The sequence below is a fragment of the Rhipicephalus microplus genome, chromosome 6 (assembly GCF_043290135.1).
Source record: "Rhipicephalus microplus isolate Deutch F79 chromosome 6, USDA_Rmic, whole genome shotgun sequence".
NCBI classification, from domain to species: domain Eukaryota; kingdom Metazoa; phylum Arthropoda; class Arachnida; order Ixodida; family Ixodidae; genus Rhipicephalus; species Rhipicephalus microplus.
In genome coordinates this window covers 141,155,677-141,180,825 of record NC_134705.1, presented here as the reverse complement: position 1 = coordinate 141,180,825, position 25,149 = coordinate 141,155,677, and the positions used below count along the sequence as shown (strand labels likewise).

Below are 25,149 nucleotides of genomic sequence, written 5' to 3'. Positions count from 1 at the left end.
TACTTGTTCTACTGTCACTATTACTACTACTACTACTACCACTACTAATCTTACTGATACTATTGTAATACTACTTGTTACTAGTTTTACTGCTACTATTACCAATTTTACTTACTACTACTACTAAAAATACTCATACTTTTGCGATGACTGCTTGGATAACTGCGATGACTGCGGCACATTTAGGTGTAAAAAAGTATTTAAGTTGAAAAGCGTAGGAACAGTTGTTGTTACCAAACGGCTGCACGAATGGGTGCAGTGCCTTTGTCGTATAGTAGTTCATTGTGTAGTTCTCTGTCTCCGGTGCCATGCCAGCCATCTGCCATTCGTTCATGGCGTAGAATTTTCTCCAGAAGTCTTCGACAGGATGAACAAATATCACGTCTGTGTCGACGTAGATGACGGCATCCTCGTTAGGAAACATACTCTGTGAAGATAAAGTCACGGTAGGGGGTAGACAGGTATGTCACGGTAGGGGGTAAATAAGTAAACCAGCCTATAGGCTGCTTTACATAATAGAGATATAAAGCATTTACTACAGCATATCATTTAAAACTGTACTTGAAACGTGCACTTGCCTCGCTTGTTTCATTTTCTCATAAAACCACGTGATCTATACGACAATGTGTGACACCAAGAGACCTCATTACAGCACTAAATAATGAAAGCAGTGTCAAACATAAAATAAACGCACCCTCCAGATTTTGCTGACCTGCGAATATCAATCTCAAATCACTGTTGATATTAGCGCATCCGGTGTAATGATTTTCCTGACGCAATATTTCTGTAAAGTGTACGCACATAATTTTTCATCAATGCATAGGGCTCGACTCAAAAAGAATTCAACATACATTTTATAGAGCTATCGCTATCAAGCAATCATAAAGTTGGAATATTTCCCTTTTGATAACATATGGTTAGCCTGATGAGCCAGAGTCCACAAAAAATAATAATATTAAGATTCGTGCGCTGGCAATAAGGAAACAGACGACCATTTGTCGAAGTCCCCACAACGGATGCTTTTCAAGCAAGTGTTCAGCAGGCCTTGACAGGCAATTCCGAAAATGCTTCGCATGTGACACAGCCTTTAACCATGTTTTTCTCTCATGCGTCTACTGAGGTATTCAACACTCTCCGGCTCATCTTGAATGAAGTATATTCATGCATAAGAGATTAGGCAGTAACACATGTATAATTACAAATCTTCTCTTCAATTATTGCTTATCAATCCCGAAAAGCATGGCTGTGCACGAAACGATTGTCCTGGTTTAACAGAGTTGTCATGCTTTCAACTAATCAATACATGACCTTACTATATCAGAGTTCATTGCCCCTTGATTTCACCCTTCATGAATTTCTCGATTCCGCCAAGAACAAACTGAGAGACAGGTTTTAGTCACGCGCTTCAAGTGCGTGCTCTCATCTCTCATCTCGATGATTGTGCGGAAAGCTAAGTGGGCAGGGATGAAACGGGGCAAAGAAGTTGAAGTCACCACGCGCCATAACCTTGGGCACACGTGATCAGACGCGATCATTACCTCTTCTTGTGGTTACGGTGCGAGAGCCTATTGCGAGTATAGTGAGTAAGTACTGTTAGCAAACTATGGCTCGCGGCGCCTACCAGTGACCATGGTCCCTGAAATGAAATGCACCTGATATAAACACTGCTCTGGATTTACGCCCACTATTGCCAGTAACTTGGCAGTAGGCGTCAGAGAAGGCGCGAGACGCAAACAGTAGGCGCGAGACGCAAGCATGTGGCACGATACGCGAGGCGCGAGCATGCCCAGGGGGGTTGCCGACGCCAGCGCTGAGGCTGGATTTGCAAGTAAACGTGCCACTATGAAATGATTCGCATTAGAAAATAACCCTCACCGCAATCTCAACTCAGTAAAGCTGCACAGGTAGCCGGCGCCGCTTACAAACTATATTGTATTCCAACCCACACTTACTCTCTAAAATCCACTCTCACAAGTACCCATCACACACATGTAGGCTATGCAACGCTAATCTAGCTACACTCTATCATATAGCATAGGGGTGCCAGAGAAACACGTCTAAAACAGATGTCTTCAAGGATTTCGGTAGAGATGAGTGAGAGGCGGCCCTGTCCAGACTGGACCGGGGGGTCCAATATCTATATGTAGGGTTTAACCTCCCAAAACCACCATATGATTATGAGAGATGCCGTAGTGGAGGGCTCCGGAAATTTAGACCACCTGGGGTTCTTTAACGTGCACCCAAATCTGACCACACGGGCCTACAACATTTCCGCCTCAATACCGGGGGCCGTCCAAGGGGCCCGCACAAGGGCTGGGGTGAGAGCCAATGGTGTCCCGGACTAGGGACTCCACCCATAGATCAGTAGGTGCTAGTTTTTCATCATCATCATCATCATCATCATCATCATCAAAACAAGCATTTCTCTCGCAATTATTTTCGGATGCCTCATTGAGCATGAAAAGACAGTTTATGCATCTCACTAAAACGTGGAGTTAAGAGCCTAAAAGGTCGATCCAAACAAGAATAAAAATCAGGCTTCATACTGGCATTTACTTCAGCTATTCTGCGCCCCAGTCAGCTGTCAGCTAACTTTTGATGGTTGGGCTATAAGTCATCCTCAATATGATCAGCAACAGTATCTACAAGTGTGCATTGCTGAACAGTTGTTGCCTTACAGACATGCAATGCTGGACACTTCGCAATTGTATTGAAGTATGCGTATTAGGAAATCTCACAAATGCCGTGGTCACGTGTGTGTGCGTTCTTTCAGTCGCGACATGGTTTAAATATTTATTCAAGTTCACCAAATTACGACGAGTGAATAAGACGCCAATGCGAACGGGGCCTGATAATGCTGCCACATTGCTTTCTTGAAAGCCTGCCTTAAGCATCCTCGATTGTGGTAAGCCTCTATCCTCACGCACTCTAACACATGTGACATTCACGATATTATTCTAAATTGCTATTTTTTACATTGATTATGAACTTGTTTATTTTGTGATCACACTGACCTCAAGTTACTTGCTCTAGTGAATACCAGTCACAAATTTTACTGTTTATTTCACACTTATGGTGAGAACGTCCGCGTTTTTTTCCCCTCAATGAAATGGAATGTGTTCTACATTTAGGAATGTGTATTTCAAACGCCTCAAGATCTGCTGCTTGTGTCGTGAGGCCATGCGTCAGCTGTACTTCACAACAACTTTCAAAGTTAGTTAGCAATAACAAGCCTTCCGAAACCCGAATCAGCACCATTGACCTTTCACATTGAAGCACTTGTGTCAGGAACAACTGGACATAAACAATTGTTCCTGGTCTGTTGAATCAATACTTCTTTGAAAAACATATCAGCTGTCAACATTTGTTTACTAAAATGCCAATCAGGCGTCAATACGTAGCAAATTTTGTTCTGTACTAAATTCCTATAATGGTATGCACCGAGCAGAAAAATAATCTGTTATTTCGAAAGAACAATAGTTTTTGTCCCATTTTTTTGAAGCAAAAGGCTGTGGCTGCAAGTGTCAACTGCTCACGAATAAAGCCTGCAAAAGTTTCCAAACTTCACAGCTTGTCATTGGCTTCTACGCTGCAGAGTATACACTATTGTAAAAAGAGTGCTTGTGAAAGACACCATCGCCATCCCGAAAGACCTCTATAATGAAATAAATGGTATCTGTATAAAGTATATTTAGCATGATTGACTAAATAACACTCTTGTTCGACTACACGTTGAGTCAAGCAGGATGCTATGTGAAGAAAATTTGTAATAATCACTGTTTTATTGCATAAAAGACAAGACCAAGTTTGGACCAAAAAAAAAAACAAAGCAAATGTAATAACTAAATCAAGCAGAACAACGCTCAAGGAATTAGAAGTGTATGTACAGTTTGCTTTCTTTGGTGAATAATGTGTTTACCTAGTTTATTTCACTCAGCACAAGGAAATGGTTCGTTTCGTCTCACACTGAAACTAATGGTATTGAAAAACATACTAAAGTAAATATAGAGAAACATCTGATACAGTCAGAATATTGCTCTTCAAACAAGAACTTCGCTTTGTTCAGTTGGACTATCACAAATCAAGCGGCCTGCTCTGCTGCAAACAGTGATGCGTGTGAACCAAAGTGAGATATATCAGAAATGTGTGGTTTTCAGCCATGTTTTTAAACTTCGGCATGATAATCCACGATTACGAAGCGTTTCTAATAATGTGTAGATGGAAGCCAGCAACGCATCAGCTATGGCAAACACAAATAATTGTCAAGTGACAATAGGATTGGGCGTGTTGGTATAACATGATAAACAGTGCTTACCAGCGCAAACGACAGGGCAAGAGAGGACAGGGAGAAGAGACGAGACAGAGCGCTGAACTGGCAACATTTTATTTCTTGTGAACGTCTTCGCTTTTATACAGTTACCAGTCGCAATAGTCATACGCGAAACACAATGACAATGCATAAGTACATCACATCGACAAGCAAAGGAACAAGTTTTCCTTATCGGTGAGCACAACAGAAGGCAGTTACCACTTGCCGAGTTCGCGCTGTTTCATTTTGCATCAAGAAAAAAAGTGTTTCCAGAAAAAGTTTCTCGCCTGTTTGGTGGGTTTACGACATCACAATGACACGGGTCAAAGATCTGCAAGATCATGAGACAGAGTTGCAGAGACAAGTACGGCTCCACAATGAGTACTTATGTGCTCACGTACAGATCTCCAGTACACCTGTTAACGCTGCGAGGAATCTCCGAGAACTTCGGCGGCATATTTATCTGTCAAACGAGTTCCTCTGAAAGACTGAGCTCCTTCGGCTCCGCAACCTAGCGCCCACACGACAGCAACCGCCGAAGTGGCCGATCTGCAATCAGGAAGACTTGGACTTGCCCCAGCATGTCTTTAAAGTGCTTTCGTTGGGACAGAAGTTCGCGGTGGAGCCTAAGCGTTCCCCGCACGACCTTTTGGCTACCGTTTGACAAGTCCCTCAGTGTGCTCCACCAGAAGAGCAAAACCGCTGCATAGCGGACGGCGTAGATGTCTTAAGTCGGTGTATGGCGAGCCTTTCGGCTCTTCCGGTAAAACGCGTTGTAGATTTTTTGAAGGAGCAATCATTATGTGTGTTACTTGATCCCAAGGAGGGCAGCTTTGCCGTAATGTGCCTTAAAAAGTACCGGGAAAAAGTTTGTCACATGGTTTAGGCCCTTTTTAACTGTCATGCGGAAGTGTCGACGAAAAAGGTCAAAAGTAAAGCTAAGAGCCTGCTTCGCAAGTTAAATCTTATAAATGTCCATAAGAATATGTCAGATGCCAAGGAAGATTTTCTTGAAGCAGTCCTCAGCGCGAAAACGCATAAGGTCGACATGCCTTTTAGGCTAATTGTATCTGAAAATAATACCTGACTAAAATGTATTGCGCTCTACCTGCACAAAACCTTGAAATACCTAGAAGCGAACGATCCATTTCTGGTAAAAAGTTCATGTGAAGTCCAGGAGTTTATTTCGTCGCATTGGAATAAGACACTATTCGCCTTCTCTGTAGACGTCAAAGACCTGTACTATTCTATTCCGCATGGCTCATTATTAAAATGCATTGGAGAATATATAGAGGAGTATGGAGCCTCAAAATTCCAGACCCAGTCTGGCGTCAGCGTCAGTGGGTTTTTAGAGCTTTTAACGTTTTACCTTCAGTCGACGTACATCATATAGAATGGAAAACCCCACCTTCAAAAATCTGGTATCTGTAATGTATCTTGCATCGCTTCCATCGTCAGTGACCTGTTTTTAGACAAATTAGACAGATTCATGTCGGAAGTTTTTACTAACACGATTGTGACGCACGTTTTCAGATACGTAGATGATTTTTTAATATTTATGGACACTGATGTTGCATCATTTAAGAATGAGGCACTTACAGTTTTAGACCTGATGATAAATGGTTTTAAACATTTTGAGCTTACTCATGAATTTTCTGAGAATTGTGAAATCAGGTTCCTTGACTTTAAGCTATTCCTGAATAATGGACGCACTTGCTGGATGTTTCAACCACGTGGAAATAAGTCTGTTTTTCCATTTAATTCCGCGCATTCTAAAGCGAGGTGTCGCAAAATCTTGTTTCGTGAATGCTTTGCCAAAATTCTTTGTGCACAAGATTACAGAAAGCTTTGTTGAGCAATCTTCAAGGCTGACGTCGGCTGGTTACCCGGAACACGTGCAAGTTTCCGTTGCCGAAAGTCTGCTGCGTGAACTTAAGGCCAAAGGGACCGATAATGCAGTCCCACCTGTCACAGCTAGACAGGCTTTCGCCGTGGTTCCGTATATGCACAAGGTAGCACACAATATTAAGAAAGTAGAATAGCGAGTTAATGTGAAGGTGGTCTTTACGGCCCCTCAGAAATTGAGTCGCCTGTGCAGACTGTCCGTTCCTCCGTCCAGACACATCCTCGGTTGCTCTAGAAAACATGTAAATAAATTCATAGATTGCATCTGTAATATGGTGTATCTATCAGCTGCTGTTATCGTTTGGAAGGTATTACGTTGGTCAAACAGGTCGTTGTATAAATGAGAGGCTGAGGAAACATATGTACAATGTGGATCCCTATAAACAAGGATGGATGTCCGTTAACTGCACCACGTGTGGCTGCCGGCCAGTATTTCCAGAGTGTACTATTGTTGCTAGATGCAGGGATCGCACCACACGTGAGATCATAGAGGCAGAAAAGATTTGCTCATTGAAAGATGCTTGTGTTAGCACCCCTTCGGTCGCGCTCACCGATAAGGAAAAGTTGTTTCTTCGCTTGTCGGTGTGATGTGCTTATGCGTTGTCATTGTGTTTCACGCATGACTATTGCGACTGGTAACTGTATAAAAGGGAAGACCTTCGCAAGAAATAAATTGTTGGCAGTTCAGCGCTCTGTCTCGTCTCTTCTGCTGTCCCCTCCTGCCCTGTCGTTTGCGCTGGTAAGCACTCTTTAACAAATATAATTGATGGCCTGAAAGGACAATGATAAGCCAAAAAAACGAAATTAAGAAGATGTCCTGGAAAATCGACGTAGCCAGTCAAGCTGTAGACACATTGGTGAGCATTGTTTTCTATTAGAGAAAGCTGGTCTGGCTGCGTCACTACCGGTTGTCTCTCTAATGTTAGCCTGTGTCATCTCTGCCCTTATTTCACTTTGCCTACTTCTCACAACTACTGGACTGAACACCTTCGCCAATGAAAAGAAGTGATGAAACATTATTGCACAATCAGAAGCACTGCACATGCAAAAAAACAAGGGCGACACTTTGACTCAGCCATACGCTTAGTGTGAAAAAAAATAATAACGACCAAAGTTAACACAATCACAATTACAGGCCAGGGAGAAACGTGGAGCTCACTTATGAAATATACTTGGTCCTTGGCGCTCACATGGACGCACTAAAATTTTCCTAAACTGAACTCACTCGGACTCATACTCACCAAAATATTGCTCACTCGGACTCAATCAGACTCACGGCTTGATTCGAGTTGAAGAGAGTCGGCTGATGTGCCTCTCAAGAAATGTCCAGCCTTTTGGATCTAAGCGTCATTGAACTGTAACTCGATCGTCTCGCATAACAGCTGTTCTACGTCGCGACTAATAATGTACCTTCAGATGCAAGTTATCTGGGTTTATAGCTCACTAATTTTTCAATAAAAATTTTCGGACAATTTTATTGAAGCATGTGACCAACGTGATATAATTTGACGGAGAACTTCCCGTGAAAGAGTTTGCGGAAGGATGGAAGCTAAACCATCTCCCCCCTCCCCTTTACTCTCGTCTCTCTCAAATAAATATTGAAATATTGAGCTGGCGTCTGAGCGCCAGTGCGCTGTTGGAGTAGACGTTAGTATAAACGTGAACCAACTTAAGGCTGCTATAGTAACGCTCAAGCTGAATGTTATCGCCACATGACGGCAAGAAAAAAAAACGTGGAGCTCGATCCGACTCCAGAAATATGCTTTGCGCATAGGGCTCACTCGGATTAACACATCAAGGTGGACACACTTGTACTCAGACGCACTACCATTATCTCCAACCTCAATCACTCCTAGGGATGCGTATGGTATTTTGGAGGAAGAACAGTGGACGCAGAATGTGCGCTGACGTGCACAGAAGCCTGAATAACTAGACAACAACGTCATTCCGCGACGATAGTTATAGAGCAAAAACAAAATGACGACACAGAGACAAAAAAGACTTTCTTGTCTCTGTGTCGTCGTTTTCTTTTCGCGCTATAACTATCGTCATGCCATACCAACTAGCACAAGCTGCCACACTTCCAAGTCATTCCGCGGCCACAGAGCATGCAACTGCAGCTGGTGCTTTCGTTAAAAGCGTGGTGGCTTGAGCTAGTTAGTATGACATGACGATTGTTATGGCACAATTTCAGAACGACGACAAAGAGACAAGAAGAAGACGAGTGCTCGTCTTCTTCTTGTCCCTTTGTTGTTGTTCTGAGCTCGCGCTATAACAATCGTCGGTAGTTACCATCTTGAAGGGCTGTAAATTTTAAATCTTCCTTTTAGTTCGAAATTCTAGTGCACTAGAGATTGAATCATTTAAGACTGTATGAAATGCGGTATCGCTAGATTCTAGCCTCTGTTTATTATAAAAATTCATGCGTACATACCGATAAAAAGAGCCTCTGCGTTGCACAAGGCCTGAACATGGCCCACCATTGGTAATAGTTCTTCTTGGGGAACCACACAGACACCACATCACAGCTGACACGCTTCTTGACGTGATCTGGCCAAGAGGCATACTGGCAGAACGACGGGTGTGGTATGTGGAGGAAAAACAAAGAGAACATGAAAAATCAGAACATACATACTCATTGTACTGTATTCAGAAGTCTTACTTCTGCCACTGCCGTCGAACAAGGCACGTGAGCACAATGGATCTTACAGTGCCGACAGACCCATTTCTCTAACGAAATTTCCCTTTGCAGTGATAATGAAAGACCAAACTAAAGGGAGCTGAAAAGGGGTGGGAGTGGGGAATGCAGCATCACTGATTGATTAAAGCTAACAGTGAAAGGGCCTCTGTTGACAGGAACGCTCACCTTGTCTTGTCTTGAGATAGCGTGGCTAACTCATTTTGACTCTTTCAGTCGTCAATCGACGGAAAGATTTAGTTATGTGCCTAAATACGCCGTCTTAACACATCCAGAGGATACTTAGATGCAATGAGGCATGGTAGCGAAAAAGGGGAGGGGGGGGAGACTGGATATACCCTAGAGCACGCTTCTTGCTTTGTAACTAAAGGGTCAGAATGTCTACCGAATGTGGTGGCATCGCGTCTGTACAAAGTCGGGTACTTGAACGACAGGACGAAACTGAAAACTTCAGTTCGAAAATGCCGGAAGTTTCCCCTATGTCGAAGAAACCTTCGCACAGCGAAAAACGGCCGCATCCTCACTCGCACGGCAACCTATTTTTCTGTTTTTCTAATTTCTCTGTATGCCTGGTATTCCTTGATTCTGTTTAGCTTTGTTTTTGTGGAACTATTTTTTGCACTGTTTCGCTGCCGTTTCTTTTGTCCTTTCTTAGCTCTGTTTCTTTCACATAGCTCTCTTTCATTCCTATGTTTGTCATTTTTTGCTTTGTTTCGCAGCCAATTCTTTTGTATATTCTTAGCTCTGTTTCTTTTTCTCAAGCTCTCTCTGATTCCTATATTTCTCACACTATCTCTCAAAATCTTGTGTGCTCCTTTTTTCATAGAGCTTCTCACAAAACATTCTGGATGTAAATATGGCGCTAGTGAGCTGCTGGGTGCAAGGTAATGCCGGGATATGTGAGCTTCGAGCTTGACTCGGATTTGTGCACCTCAAAAACGCGTCTGGCTTTGCGTTAAAATGGTTGGTTTCTTACTAAAAATGCATGTAATAAGCTATTTATGTTTTTTCAGTGCAGAGAAGCGTGTTCTAATTAACGCTCAAAACTTCTGCGTCGATTTACAATTCTACAAAGCGTAAAAAGTAACCAACGGCCGCTAAATGTGGCAGGCAGACGACAAAGGCAGTGTTCCTTCCACCATTTTATGTCGTCTGTTTTCTTGCTCTGTTTGGTTATGCCGTCAAAGTGAGTGGACCTTAATTTTAGAATATATTACTATTATCCGCTAGTGAAAGTTTTGTTTTAGAGAAGATTTATTAGCGCAGTCGTATCCGCTTTTAAGCCGAAGCCTCGCTCAACACCAGGCTACGCAAGCCTCGCAGACACATCCATACAATCATTTCCAGCGCTCTCAGAGGCCCCTTAAGCGCACAATAATGAAAGGTGAAGTGGTCGAAGTTTCCGTAGCTTTCCACTACAACGTATCTTATAATCATATATAATTTTGGTAAGTAAAACCACACATAATACTTGTATCATTATCAGCTTTCTTCATCTTCTATCCATCTCTGACGGTACAATTTTTCTTTGTGCACGCCTTGCTTCTTTCAATAAAAAATGTCATGTGCGAGGCAATGAATGCACTAAGAAAAAAAAGAAAGGAAATACAAAATGAGGCTAGGGGCTAACTATTTTGTATACAATAACTAGATTAAACAGTGCGCAATAGACTAAGCGACATTTTTTTTTCCTTTTCGCCAGACGACACGTGATATATACTGCCCCACGCAGCTAAAGATAACCTTCGAAGCGGTATAGAAGGTATATAGTGGACAACGCCTTCAACGTTAGAAAGAAACATCTGTAACTCCAAGGTTCCACAATTTGTGCCCATGGTTTATTGCAACGTTGCCGGTACGGATGACATAAACATTAACTCACAGAAGCATTCAGCCTTCTCTCGATCTATCTTGATGTTAGGAGTATCCAGTTGGAAATTTTGAACAGGTACTGACCTCTTTTCATTGCAAACCTCTTGTAACAAACTGAAGGTGTTTGTTGCCGTTTGCTGCACACTGAATTTTCGATATGTTTCGTACTCAGTAAGTGTGGTAATGTCGGGAGAAGTTCATTTGTAATGCAGTCATTACATTGTTCGCGAGGTGAGCTTCACTGCCAGGGGAAAGTTTGTTGCGCGTCTTAGGCTAGAATCCACAAGCTCCCCCTATCGCTCGTACGCTCGCTAGCCTACTATCAAGTGCGGGAGCAGAGGCAGCACGTCGTGTAGACGTGACACAGCTTCTTCACTAATTTCTTTCTCATTCGTTTCTTGGCGCATTACTAAAGCCTACTTTGCGCTTTATTCATTATACGTAAGACTGAAGTCACTAGCCATCCTCAGTCATGTTGCATGTAGGGTATAGGTGCGGGCGCTTGCTATTCCAGAGCGGTTGTGAACTTTTCAAAGAACATCTCTAACATAAGCATCTATTTTTGTTAAATTCTTTCTCAGTTCATGGTTACGGCGAAATAAAGTGCTCAAAAACTTCTGCCTTAAATTCCAGAACTGAAATTATGAAGTACCCATTTAGACGTAAGACAACTTGGTCTTGGGTCTAAATGGTATTTCATAATTTGTGTACCCAAGCATCCTACTGAGAAAAAATACTGACAGAAAGGCTGCAACGGGAAATTGGTATACCACTTCATTTTACCTTAAATAGTTTGTGTTGCGTAACTTAACAAAGGAAGTTCGCTGATCATTAGAATGTTTTTTTGTCATTCGACTCAGCTCCTTTGGTATGGAGCGAATCTGATCTTCGATAAGCCATTATAGTTGAAGAAAATGATTGTATTGTGTGCCAGTGTTCTGCTTCCTGAATATGTTTCGCATGCCTGACATGTTTATGCTCTTGTATTACAGGGAAGCCTAAGGCTAACTGAGGCCTTGTCAGGAGTACAACAGTTAGCCGTCGTGAATCGATGAAGCTGGGCGAGGAAACAGAACGGCACAAATGAGCGCAAACAACGCCTTACAATCGCTGATTTACTGAAAAAGCTACCGTTAAATTCCTAGACATCGTTCGGTAAACATTATACAGAAAACTCCCGGTAAAAGCAAGCTCACGTGTGTAGAAGAATTGGTCGGACATCTGCACAGGCTTACCTCGTTTCGCATCTTGTCCTTGTTATAATCATCTGCTATGACGATAAGGTGCAGTCTGGTCGTGGAGTAGGCTACGGCTGACTTGATAGCCACGAGGCCAAGATCAAAATGATTCTCGCATATAACGTACACCAGCGTCATTTTCTCACTGTGAAGGAAGTAGAGTTGGAGAAACGTAAGATTATCGTCTAAATGAAATGGGTAAGGTATGTGAAAGCGATGCGTACATTTACATAACCTAACAAGTCTCGCAATGCAGCGCGACAAGGTTGGGGGTAGTCATACATAATGATACCGAGTGAGAGGACGAGATACGAGACAACAGAGAAAGAAGGGATCGCTTCATACTTGTTTGTGTCTCATGTAACCCGTAATGTAGCATAGTCCAACGTGATTGTTAACGACACGGCACGTCATATTTAGGATACTGCGCATGGGATTTCCCTGGTCTACCTATTACCAGTCGTCGTGAAGTCGATAGACGCTGCAGCGGTACCTCCTTAGGACAATGCACGTGTCGCTTAAAGATGTCCATTGCAAAGTCTTGCTATAAAATATGAGAATTGAACACCCAAAATACACGAGGCAAAGTGGGCGACAATTATTTCAGCAAAATATGGCAAATCAGATGAATGCTCTGTCCGTTATTTGGGCTAACTAAAAAGGCATGTTGAGTGACGTCACCTTTTTTTGCCTCTGAAACTGGCTGCAGCTTCCCCTGAGTGCCCTATTCGCAGACAGTGTCAAATTTCGTGAAGGCTATTTGAGCAAACATTCATGGACAAACAAGAGGGTGGGAAAATCAGACGACACCACGTGACAGTTCACAATATACTGAGATAAAATTGGCATAGCTCCATTGTGAGGAAACTTCTGCGTGGCCGACGAAAGAATGTTTACTATATTTGGTATCCTTAGAGGCCAAGTGTAGCAGGTATTTAAAACAGAACTTTATGGGATTACATGTCTTGCCCACAAGTACCATTCCCGAGGACTTCATTGTTTTGTTTGTAGCTATAGGCCATGCCATTAATGTCTAACAGGCTTACTAGGACATTCTGCTGTCTGCTTGCGCCTATTTATATAGCACGCTTGGTACGAGTCAGCTTTAACACAGTTGCCATAATGTAGTCATGTCACCACTGTCATGTTCTACCAATGCTTTTCGCCACCTTAAGCATGGCCACCTCAAGTCTCCTGAAACGACTGCACACGTAACACAGATGCCATTTTCAATAGTTCTTGATGACTTCTCTTTGCTAAACTTTACTATGAGACCAGCTGAAACGAATACCACCGTTATTTACCCCTTTCTCGTTATAGAGGACTTCCCCGTCTTTGTGTCACCAACTAACACACGGGGCCGAATCGAAACAAAAAGATCTCTTTCGTAGGTGCACATCCCCACAGGTCTGCTAGCTTGCAGAATTTTGTGTTCCGCATTGTCATTGACGCAACTATTTTGTGACGAAAACATTTAGCATATAATCAAGCTCTTGGCAGAGGATTGTCTTTTGATAAGTTATCGGCGTCAAGGACTACCAGATATCACGTTTTACGAACTCGAAGTTCCACAAAGTTCTAAAGCCTAGCCTAACACACCCGTTGTTACCGTCATGTCGTACTTTGGCAGTCTCCTCGAAACGAATTAGAACGAAGATGTTTTGATTTCACGGTTTCTTCATGACTTTCCTTGCTTAGTAATCTTATTTGTGGAGAAAACGTTGGTTTCCCTACCACTGATTAGTAGCTAGCGCCTTTGCGTCTATCTTGCGTGTAGAATTACTCAGAGTAATCCCTGCCTCGTGCCGGGTAATAGTGACACTGTGTACTGCCTTCATCTTCAGTTCACATTACTTCATTCGACATAGCAACTAGCCCAGGCCGTTACCCTTCAAAGTTACGAGGAACCATGTTTGTCTGGCCCATGGACCCCTTAATATCAATGTTAGGTGGAGGAAGCAGATGGCATGAACTTTATGGTACATTTTTCGGTTGAATGACGTGGGCGTCAGCTGCTGCCCTTATTTGCAACTGTCTCACGAGTTCAGAACGCCTCATTTCAGGTTTCAGGTAGCATTTTTTTGCAGATAGGAATGGCCAATAGACCAGCTAAACCGCACAATAAATCTTTTCTACCACACTTGCGTCCGAAATAAGAGAAGGAGGGAAATAACAACTGCGCGATCTGGAACATCGACGATAATAAAATCTTGGACTGATGCAAGACAGTGATATAAGACCCGGAACGAAGTGTATTTGTGAGTTTGTGTTTTCTGAAAATGGCTTGTCTCTGTCAGGACAAGTGTGGTCCATTGTAATTTTGCGTTCAAATTTTTTTCGCGACTATTCGTCTATGCGTCTGTAGATTTCAATACAAGTGTTCTGAAGCAGTTGAATTAAGCAAAATCTGTATGGTATCTGCTGAGGTTCTTTAAACGTATGCGAAGGAAGACAACTCGTCACTAAATTATAACTCAGATTGCCACTGTTTCAGCAGCGATTACCAGTACTCACCTGGGTGGAGGCCTTACCAGCGCCACATTACTGAAGGCAGCAGATTCCTGAACTTTTTTTTCTGCCGCGTCACGGAACTCAGGCCAGTTGACTTTCACGTGGACGTACCCCAGGCGGGTTACAAAAAGGCAGCTTAACACTCCTAGAACGCACAATGTGACTAGTAGCTGCGAAAGCCGGACATCGGCCATAGTATTCCTTGGTCCGCGCTGCAAAAAAAAAGACATATAGCCAGCGCTTTTCATTAGTCATGACAAATATAATGTGGCCACAACAATAAACATTGCACATAAACACAAAAAACAAGGCACCAGCACATGATTGGGCTTACCGTCTGATCAGCGCTGGTTTCCCCGATCATTAGCTGGTTTCGGTGGAGGAAAAGTTGCTTAGGACAATTAAACAGGGACGAGAAGCACCAGTGAACTACGTGGCTAGTAGCCTACAGCACGTGGCTGTGATTCCCTATCTACTTAGCATTTCTCACAATTTGAAAAAAAATAGGTGATAAAGTAGACGTGAAGGTGGTTTTCTCTGCCCCAGAAAAGCTTTCAGCGCTCTGCAAACGGGTGAATGCGCAGTCCGCACGAAGGAGCTGATGCACAATCACACATAGAAGGCTACTCGTAGCATGTGTGATAGCTATAGATTATTTGCTCCCGTTGTCACGCGGCAAGATGTATGTTGGGCGAACGGGCCGGTGCCTGAATGAGCGTTTAAAGGAGCATCATTACAATGTATACTCAGCTGTGCAAGGTCATTTAGGCATCCATTGTACACCGGAATTCGAAAAGTGCACTGTCGTAGCCAAACACCGTCAGCAGCTAACACGAGAGAATATGGAGGCCAATGAAATGCAAATGCTGGGTGATCGATGTATCAGCATGCTTTCACTTGCTCTGACTAAAAAAGAAATCGTGTTTATGGCTTTGCCAGAACAGATCGTGAATTTGTGCTGAGCTGTGGCGTTGTAACCATATAACAGGATGATGATTGTCTTCCTGTGATGCAATAGGCTGTGCGATTGCGCGGTGGTGTTCTGTCACGAGTATATATGTCCAGCGTTTTCGCTAATAAAATTTCAGTTGAAGTCAGCGTTCTTTCTGTCCTTGTCTCTTGTTCTGTAGTTACGTCGTAACTACTCCTAGTCTTGCGTAGTGCAAATATGTTTATTCTTGAGACGACACACACTGGTGTGCCTAAAACAGGGCTTTTTGTTAGATTATGCGTGATTATACATCGAAGATTCTAGAATCATCATTTGCCTCCGAAATCTAGCCCCTACTATAAAAGATGTTGTAGAGGTTATATTGCTAGCTGCAGTCTAGCCAACACTACTTTCGCTAGTGCATCAGCTGTTTCATTTATGCCTCTATGTCCAGGCACCCATATTAAACCTACCTTCTTTAAGTGGTTAGGTACTACAAAATTGAATTCGTTTATTGCTTTCAAATCACCGCATTCTCTGAGCGCACTGCAGATTAATAAATTGTCCGTTATTATTACGGCTTAATTTATTGATGTCAGTTTTCAAAGGGCTAATACTACACCTAAACCTTCTGCAATAAATATTGGTGTAAAATCTGGAATTCGGAGGCACAAGGACCAGCCGAGAACAGGGCAGAATAAACCGATACCACTCTTTTCATCTCTCTGTGAAGCGTCTGTTGGAATGATGACATTTGCTTGTATTCTCATCAGGTAGTCCCGTAAAGTAGCTCTTAACATATAGTTCGGTAGGTGTTCAGCACTGTTAGACAAGATGTCATAAATGTATATTTGAAGATAATTTGTTAGCACTATCAGACAAGATGTCATAAAAGTATATTTGAAGATAATTTGTTAGCACTGTTAGACAAGATGTCATAAAAAGTATATTTGAAGATAATTTGTTGAGTTGGAAATTGGAATAACCTCCCTAACATTCCCGGACAGTCGATACAAACTTTACTTTAGGTGTGTGAAATCTATGCCAGTGACAATAAAGAATAGCCCCGCCGCGGTGGTCTAGTGGCTAAGGTACTCGGCTGCTGACCCGCAGGGCGCGGGTTCGAATCCCGGCTGCGGCGGCTGCATTTCCGATGGAGGCGGAAATGTTGTAGGCCCATGTGCTCAGATTTGGGTGCACGTTAAAGAACATTAAAGAACCCCAGGTGGTCTAAATTTCCGGAGCCCTCCACTACGGCGTCTCTCATAATCATATAGTGGTTTTGGGACGTTAAACCCCACATATCAATCAATCAACAATAAAGAATAAGTCAGATTGCACAATAAAAACTGTTTTTTACGCCTTAAAAGGGATTCAACTGCCTCTAAATATGTTTGTACAGCCAATATTCTAAACCTGGTGACAAGTGAGGGGATTCAAGTTCTCATATATAAAGCATTCTTTGCTACAGATTTCTATAGTCCTAAGTACATGCGCAGTGTCTGCTTCTCCAGAAGAACAAGAGGGCGCACCTTATAGGCAAGAACCCCGGAAGATGAAACACATCCAAGTTCTAGAACCAGTTAAACATGCATGCGGTCTATTGAAAATAACGTAGCTCGGCGCATTCATGATGCGTTGCTTATCCTCCGTAATAAGTGAATTGCCCGAACGGCCCTAGCTGCAATACATTCGATACGGTTTCGCCGTAAAAGTTGTCATGTATCACTCCTAGTCATTTGATGCTTGAAAATTGTGGAATGATATCAGATTTGTATGAGAGATATATGTACAGGGTATTTTATACGAAAGACTAATGAAGGACACTTGTTCAGGTTTAGAGAACGATGAATAACGTCCAGCCAGAGTTCTATTTCAGATATCTAGATATGCAAGTTTTAATAGGAAGCATGAATGTAGTTAGCTGACGAAAAGGATGAGATATCATTAGCATAGACATACGTGGGAACATTCACATCATGCTATCGAGCTTAACAGAATATTGAATAGTACCGGCTACAGAACAGCGCCTTGGGGAACTCATTTTTCCTGTTTATAAATACTTAATAAAACACCACTTTGCGAACAATAAAATTTCCTATTACCTAAAAATTCCGTAATATTCGCTTGTAAATAATGCGGGGAAGTTATTTCTCTCGGACGACGAGCTAGTACACTACGTTCGACACTATCATACGCATTTGTGGTGTCGAGAGTATCTAGAGCTGCATATTACCCTTGACGGTGCGCCAGATTTATACGACTCTAGAGGTCAGTTCACTTATTATATGGGACATCCCCTCCTGAACACAATTTGACATGGGCGAAGAATGTTTTGTCCGTCGACAAATTTAAATATGTGAACGTGCGATACTTTTTTTTATCTTGACCAAATCGGACGTGAATGCAATTGGTTTGATATTATCTAAAACGTAGCCTTTTTTTTAAGAACAGGTATGATTTTCGTGATTTTTCATTCAGGAGCAATCCAAGCTTCTGTTAATAAATATTTTTTTACATTGAGTAGATCCCCCCGTGGCTCTCAGAATAAAATTTTCAACCTTGCTCAATCGACTTCATCAGGGCCTGGAACAGGCGTCGGATGTTTGTTTATATAAAACCCCTGAAACCTCATCGATCAATATTTTGGTAAATGTATTGCCTGGGAGTGGGATTTATAAAAAAAGATAAACAGACGAAATGCGTCATTATATAAGCTTTAGTTACGCCAGTTATTTTTTGCAGTGCACACTTGGCAGTGACCCTCTAGGTGTGCAAAAATCGAAGTTATGAACACTTACATTACTTGAAATTCACTTGATCGCAGAAAAAGAGGGCTTTCCAGATGCTGATTCTGGAGTGGCGTCAAATTATCAGTTTTGTTTTGAGAATATGAATATATACGCGCACAAGCACAAACGAGAAAGTGTTCGCAGCCGGTTATTCCTGCAACAATCTCGCACACAAAACCACTGAAATATCTGGGTGAGAGTGACTGACGTCAGCGTAGCCTCAACATTCAGCTTTTGCGGAAATGTGGCATCGCGTTTAGTATAAAAGGTTAAATTGAATTGTTCGCGAGCGTCGTAAATGACATTTTCAGAGAACGACGATGGCCTTTTGACGACGCTGTGAGAATTGGGAACTCCTATAAGCAAGCTGGTGTTTGTGCATTTAAACGCGGCAGATGCTTTTAGCTGAAAAGATGTGTATCAAGCGAGTCGACAAAACCACATGACAAATAAAAATTTTTAGCTACTTTAACTTTGTATGCACATCATTTGGCTTTTCACGATGACTTATGTAGCGCAGACAACAAGTAGCTGTATCTCCTGCGCACGTGTGGTTTGCGGTTGTTTAAGCGATAACAGAACTAATAATAAAGCCATTGTGGCACAACAAAGGCCGAGTTGTCAACCTTGCAACAGAAGATCTGGCATAATGTTCTCGCATAAGAAGCATTAAGGCTGGGGCACTCAAATCAGTGTTTGCCAGTACTTTGGCCAGCAGGCGATATGTACAGCAAGGTATTCGCTCAAGTAGAACAAGACCCAAGCCTCTTAGCTGCTGTGTGAACAATATGAGAGGTTCACAAAGGAACTTTCCACTGCTAGTTTTCAGCGAACTGCTACCGGCACAGAAGGAAATTCTGCGTGCCACTTAGGGAGCAGAGATGCACTTTGAAGTAGAAAAGAGGCACCTCTGGCTTTGTCTAAGGAATGGTGGAAGAAGCTAACATAATAAAAAATGGCGGAATACTGAAATAAACAGACGAAAAACGATTTGAGCCATCTCAGGGCTTGATATAAACAGAGGTCAACGCTCCCGTAAAGAGCATGTCTTCACAGTTAGCGTAAGTGGATGTGTTTGAATGTTAGAAATTTAATTGTGGCACTGGAAATTCGCACAAGTCTATAACGAACACGTTCGTGGCCTCGCCCGTCTACCTCTTTGAATGATTTAATATTTGCCAATTTAGGCCAATCATACCCAGTATTGTGACGCTAAAAATATGTATACCCTTATAAGTATAAGATGAAGGAGCGATTGGGTGGGAGTCTTCTTATATAAGTGAACGACACACTGGCTAGTCCAGTATCAAGTCTTAGGATGATTATACTTTTGTCAGAAAGGTGAAGCCAACGCAAAATGCTCACATAACGTTCACATTGTGCTCAAGTGTTCTGCCCTGCCAGGTTTAAACTGGCCAGAAATGGTGAGTGGACAATCTAAGATGTGAAGCTGGTACTATAGAACCACTTCGGAGCCATGGCGAAGATGTTAAGAAAAGCCTTCTGCTGAAGGAATGCGGTAGCTTGTAGCCATGATTTTAGATGAAGTGACATGAGCCACAAAATCACAAGAAAAACTTTTCGCACTAGTTGAAAATATCAACATGTGTTTCGAGCAGCAACTTATTTCAGGGTCAAAACATCACCGTACATACAGCACGGGCTCCGCGATTAGCTCTGGCAGTGCGCAACGTCAAAGCTAATGCGGCAGTGGCCACGGTTTTAACATTGCTTATTGAATTTCAGGTTAATGGGTGAACTTTATAGACATTCGTCAAGTCTGGAGACCACATTACGAATGTATTGAGGAACAGGTGTCAGAAGCGATATGAAGGAAGAAGGCGTTGATGGCAAGTATTTGTGCCATAACTGCGGTATGAATGACAGATAGTTTATTAGTCTGTTTTGAGACTCCAAACGTTCGTTTTCACCGTCTCCTTTTTTTCCGACATCAGCAGACCAAATTCAGGAAGTCTGTCCTTGAACAATGTGGCCCAAAAGTAGAAAAGTATGAATATCACGTTGATAAAAGATCTCTCAAAGCCAGTGATGAAAACTGTTATAATTACTATCATCACAACGGTAACGCGGAGTATGAAGAATACATTGTTATATCCATACAATGCAATAAATTTTGGAAGCTTCCTCGCATTTTCTAGCACTTTCAGATCAAACCGCCGAGAAACCATCAGTCGCAATCTACGATATCTTCATAGAGGGCCTGTGATGTAGCGTCAGAACTGCAAAACTTGCCAAAAGTGTCGCAATTCGTTCTTAATTCATTTTAGTTACTCCAGTATCACGGCTTGTTTAATTGCAGGAAAAAGCCAAACTTGGCATCTATGTTTTTGGGCGACTAAACATCTTGTTCATTTCGAAATGAAGATGTCAAAGTGTGTATTTCATGACCTTTTTTATTCCCCCTTTAGTCATCAACTCTTTTCCTTTCGACGTTTTGCCAAAAATCTGTTGCTTTTCGTCTTAGGCTTCACTAAAAGCAAGTCGTTCGTCGAGTGTCTCACTGACCAGTTTCTTTTTGGTCGCGAACATGACATCTCAAAACTTGTACGTCTAAGATAGCATCGTAAAAACTCCTTTTCAGATCTCACAACCTTTTTCAACACGATCTATGCGAAGCAGTGTCTTGTTTTAAAAGTCAAGCAAAATAAAAAAAAAGAAGAACGTATAGAATCTCCATTACTGTGAAGCCCGAGGATATGCGTTACTCGGACACCCAGTGATCTTTGATGGCGGAATTCGCCCTGCTCCGTTTGCCGATACGTCAATGAGGCCAATGTTTGAAGTAAAAAAGTTGCGTGTCACCGGCACGATTAGAATTTGGTTAGGGACATGTGCACGCTCACTGTGCGAAATGAGCACTCTTTTTCGATGCGCTTAATCGGCTTGCCGCTTCTCACGGCCGTTCAGATACGCGCTGTGGGTTTTTCCTTTCGTAAGATGTAGACAGGTAAATATGGTACCGCAGCGCCGGCGTATAGGGGGCACAAAAAGGACATATGCTTGCTCAATGACGCGATGGTGCCCTTTCTTCGGCCCGACTGGAATCAGCCTTTCGTTAGCAATGTTATGTTAATTGATGCCATAATTTTTCGCTATTTTTCTTCATTATATAATTCTATACTTTGTTTTCTCATTTTAGCTCGGGTCTGAGTGCTACCAGCCTTGCTTTTGCCGGTATTCAGCGCTTTCTTCGAGCGTGATCTGGACGAACAGTCAGCCTCCTGAACTGATACGCAGTTAAAACTACAGCATCCGCTTGTGCAATAAAGCACCATGTAATCGCTTATCTCTTTTCTTGATGTCTTTTTTCGTTATTCGCAATTTAAGTATTCCCTCATGGTATCCACCGACTGGCTTCAGCAAGTCGGTGGATACCTTGGTGGAGTCGGTGGATACAGTCAGTGGAGCTGGTCCTTCAAGTCTCAAGAGATGACGCCGAGGGAAGAGTGAAGAGTTTGAAAGACTGTCTTCAAGTAAAGATGTGAACGAGAACGACTCGTCCGCACTACATCGCACATTAAGGAACATGTCGAGTCGATAGATATGAAAGGGCTTGAATTGTTCATCGAAAATTGTGGAGCTCTTAAGCTTTGTCGTTAGGAGTTCAATGAGATAGCGACATCTTTTCTTTAGTGCTCACTTCTACCGCCTGGTGCATACTTTTTCATTGTTCGATGTTGTTCGGGATGTTTAAATGGTGAATTGCAACATTAAAATACATAAAGTTCAATGTGACCTGTGTCCATGAAGGTTTTGCATGAGATTGCCTTTTCTGTAATGGGTTGCAGGCTTTATGCAGTGACCAATTATGCGCGTGAAATGTTTTTGAACTTGCTATGCACCCACTAGGCGGTCTTAAGAAACACGCACAGTAACGCGTGTGTCTTTACACGCAAGTGCGTTCTTATAGAGTGAACGAGATGGTGTAGGATGCTTAGTATTGCTTGCACAGCAAAACAGGTCACATCTGTCCCAGCGATGGCAGCGCTCAAGGTCAGCGGCAGACGTGAGAAACTAATCATCCGAACTGTCGAACAGTCGAAGCGCCATGAGAGCTAACCGTCTGATTGAGCGGCGGAAGTAAGATGGAAGACCCAAAAACTGTACAGGTGTCTTTCATTTTCTCTGCGAGAAAAACAAATCAAGGCAGCAACCTCGTTATTACGCTTGAAATCAAAATGTTGCGCGAGATTGAAACGCGTTCGCTAGCAAAGACATGAGACAAAGCGCCAAATAACACTTATTTATTCATGGGTGGAACCATTGAATAAACAGGAAATAGGAACACCTGGAACGTCAGCTGCGGTGGTGTAGCGGTTAAAGGGCTCGACTGCTCACCCAAGGGTCGTGGGTTTAGTTCCGGCCACGACGGCTGCACTTTGATGGAGGCTAAATGGTAGGGGCTTGTATACACTGTGTGATGTCGGTCCACGTTAAAGAATTGCCGGAGCCCTCCACTGTGGCGTCTCTCATAGACATATCGTGGTTTTCGTACCGTGAAACTTCAGATAATAATACAAAACTCGGCAGCCTATAAGCTGTGCTTACATGCTTCTAAGTCTTCCTAAAAACAAAAAAAAAGGTACTCCAGCTGCTCTTTCAACTGGTGAAACACTCACCATGTTTAAGAAAACGTAGATTAAGGTCGTCAGTCGTCGAGACCCCGGTCTGCAGATGTGATGCGTCAGCTTTTCTAGATGTGCTACGATGTATACTTCTCGGCACTATCGACTGTACACCTGTTGGCTGCACTATACACTGTGCTGCTTTTTTGACGCGCGCAGGCTACTAAAAAAAAACAATGATCCGGAAATATTCTGATGTGACCGCTAAGGGGTAGCTTGTGTCACGTAGTCCCCAAAATAAACTCTCTTGTTAAAGCCCTAGATTGTCTCACCCGCACACTATGTAGAACAAAGACTAAACGAGAATGTTGCTGTTTTTATGGACGCAAAACAGAGAGAAAGAGGATGGAAAGGACTCAGCGTACACCTGCCTAGTCGGAGCTATTCACTTTCAATTTCTTTTGAAGTAGCACGGCGTAAACGCTGAAAAAGGTCATAAACTACTTTATCGGAGCCCAGCTGGGTGTCATGCGAATTTGTACTACGAAGCTTTCACCCTCGAGTCACTGCGGGTGTTTGGCGGCTCAGACAACTATGCGAGACTTCATACCCTTCAAGAAAGTGGGATTGATTTGATTTATATGTAGGGTTTAACGTCCCAAAACCACCATATGATTATGAGAGACGCCGTAGTGGAGGGCTCCGGAAATTTCGACCACCTAGGGTTCTTTAACGTGCACCCAAATTTGAGCACACGGACCTACATTATTTCCGCCTCAATCGGAAATGCAGCCGCCGCAGCCGGGATTCGAACCCGCAATCTGCGGTGCAAAAAAGTGGGAAGCGTCCGTTACTACTTCAAAGGACAAAACAATACGCCATCGACTGGCGTCATTACACGATAGTGAAATCTCGAGGCATCACTGTTGAAGGCGACATCATCGCTTAATGTAACGCTTAACATAAGGATGTCATCCAGAGACGTTTTGCTTTATGGTGTCACTTCTCCATGTAACGTGACGTCACCATACAGCCGCATGCGTTCTAGCCCCATCGAACATTGACTTCGCATTTCGCGCTGCATAAAAATTGTACCAGCCGTATTCAACACAGGCTCTGTGGTGGAATTACGCTTTCGCGGGCCGGGAAGGGCAATAAATTTCCAAGCACAGATAGTAGCTGCGATATACAGCATCTAGCATCGGCCTCTGTTGTCCACTAGTGAACGACGCAGCTAGTTAAACACCTATTGGCACGCTCGTCTCAAGCCACGAAAAGCTTTCCTTAACATGCCGAGGCAGTCTGGATAACTCTGAAATTTTTTCCTCTGAATACAAATACTTTCACTGGTACAGCTGTGGCCACGTCTGTGTAGAGCACGCGAGGAGCCAGTTCTCGCTCTGCGGGACGAAATCTCTAGGTATTTTCGGGCTCTCATGTGGTCAGCCTGACAGCTAGGCTGCACATGCTTCTGATACAGCACTTCAGAGCACGAAACTGCCTCAAGGTTTCGCGGCACGGAGCGAAAACCGGCTTCTCGCGCGCTCTACACAGACGTAGCCGCGGCTGTAGATCGCATCACGGTACAGAAGAAATGGCCGAGTGGACCAACACAAGACGACAGGGCGCTAACTTCCAACTGGCGGAAACATGATCCGTCCCCTTGTGTCTGTCTCCTCGATCATTTCTTCTTTACCGTGACGCACTATACCATTTCTAGTACGAACACCACCTCACCCAACTTTCAACACCTGTGAATAAAAATAAAGAACGTAGAGGTAAAGAGAACAAAACAATATGATAAAGAGTTCTCTGCAAATGAAGCTCAAGTCTCCGCGAATAAGAACTTCGATACGCAAAGCAATATGAAGGAAAATAGAAAAGAATTGAAAACAACGACTTATCTATTACTATACGCGCATACACTTCGCTCCCAACCTCATTGCCTGATTACATGGCAAAACAGGAACACGAGTTTAGCTGCGCTCACATTTCGTCTTAGGTATCGTGGCCATTGTTAGCAATTCTTCAATTTTTTCCTTTTTACTAAGCGAGACATGCAAAAAAATCTTGAAAAACTTATGCGAGGTTTTAGGCTCATGGCGTATCCATATTCTTTAGACGCGCCTAAAAAAACTACAAAGTCAACGGTAGTGCATGAACTTTCCAGAAACATACAACGTCGAAGAATATACAACGTCGCCGAGAACACCTGCGATTCTTCATGCAAATACCACTTTATCATTCCCAGAGTACAGGAAAGTGAAGTGCTATACATACCTTCATCGAGTCGTCAGTCATAGGTGT

The 25,149-nt window shown here is 42.9% G+C and overlaps 1 protein-coding gene across 3 annotated transcripts in view; it reads right to left on the bottom strand.

Moving 5' to 3' along the window:
* The window catches only part of LOC119167290 (glucoside xylosyltransferase 1-like), a 31,299-nt gene extending 8,116 nt beyond the window's left edge, over window positions 1-23,183 (bottom strand). Inside the window, exons 1-5 of one of the 3 annotated variants that reach the window (XM_075866750.1) lie at window positions 22,897-23,183; window positions 14,537-14,745; window positions 12,020-12,167; window positions 8,649-8,780; window positions 235-427 (exon numbers count right to left, since the gene is read on the bottom strand). In XM_075866750.1, coding sequence (XP_075722865.1) covers window positions 235-427; window positions 8,649-8,780; window positions 12,020-12,167; window positions 14,537-14,745; window positions 22,897-22,899 — 685 coding nt within the window. In that variant the 5' untranslated portion in view covers window positions 22,900-23,183. Of the gene's footprint in view, window positions 1-234; window positions 428-8,648; window positions 8,781-12,019; window positions 12,168-14,536; window positions 14,746-14,867; window positions 15,218-18,265; window positions 18,421-22,896 lie in introns of those variants that run through there. The other 2 variants (XM_075866751.1, XM_075866749.1) reach the window with 2 other exon arrangements.
* Between the last annotated feature and the right edge of the window lie 1,966 nt (window positions 23,184-25,149).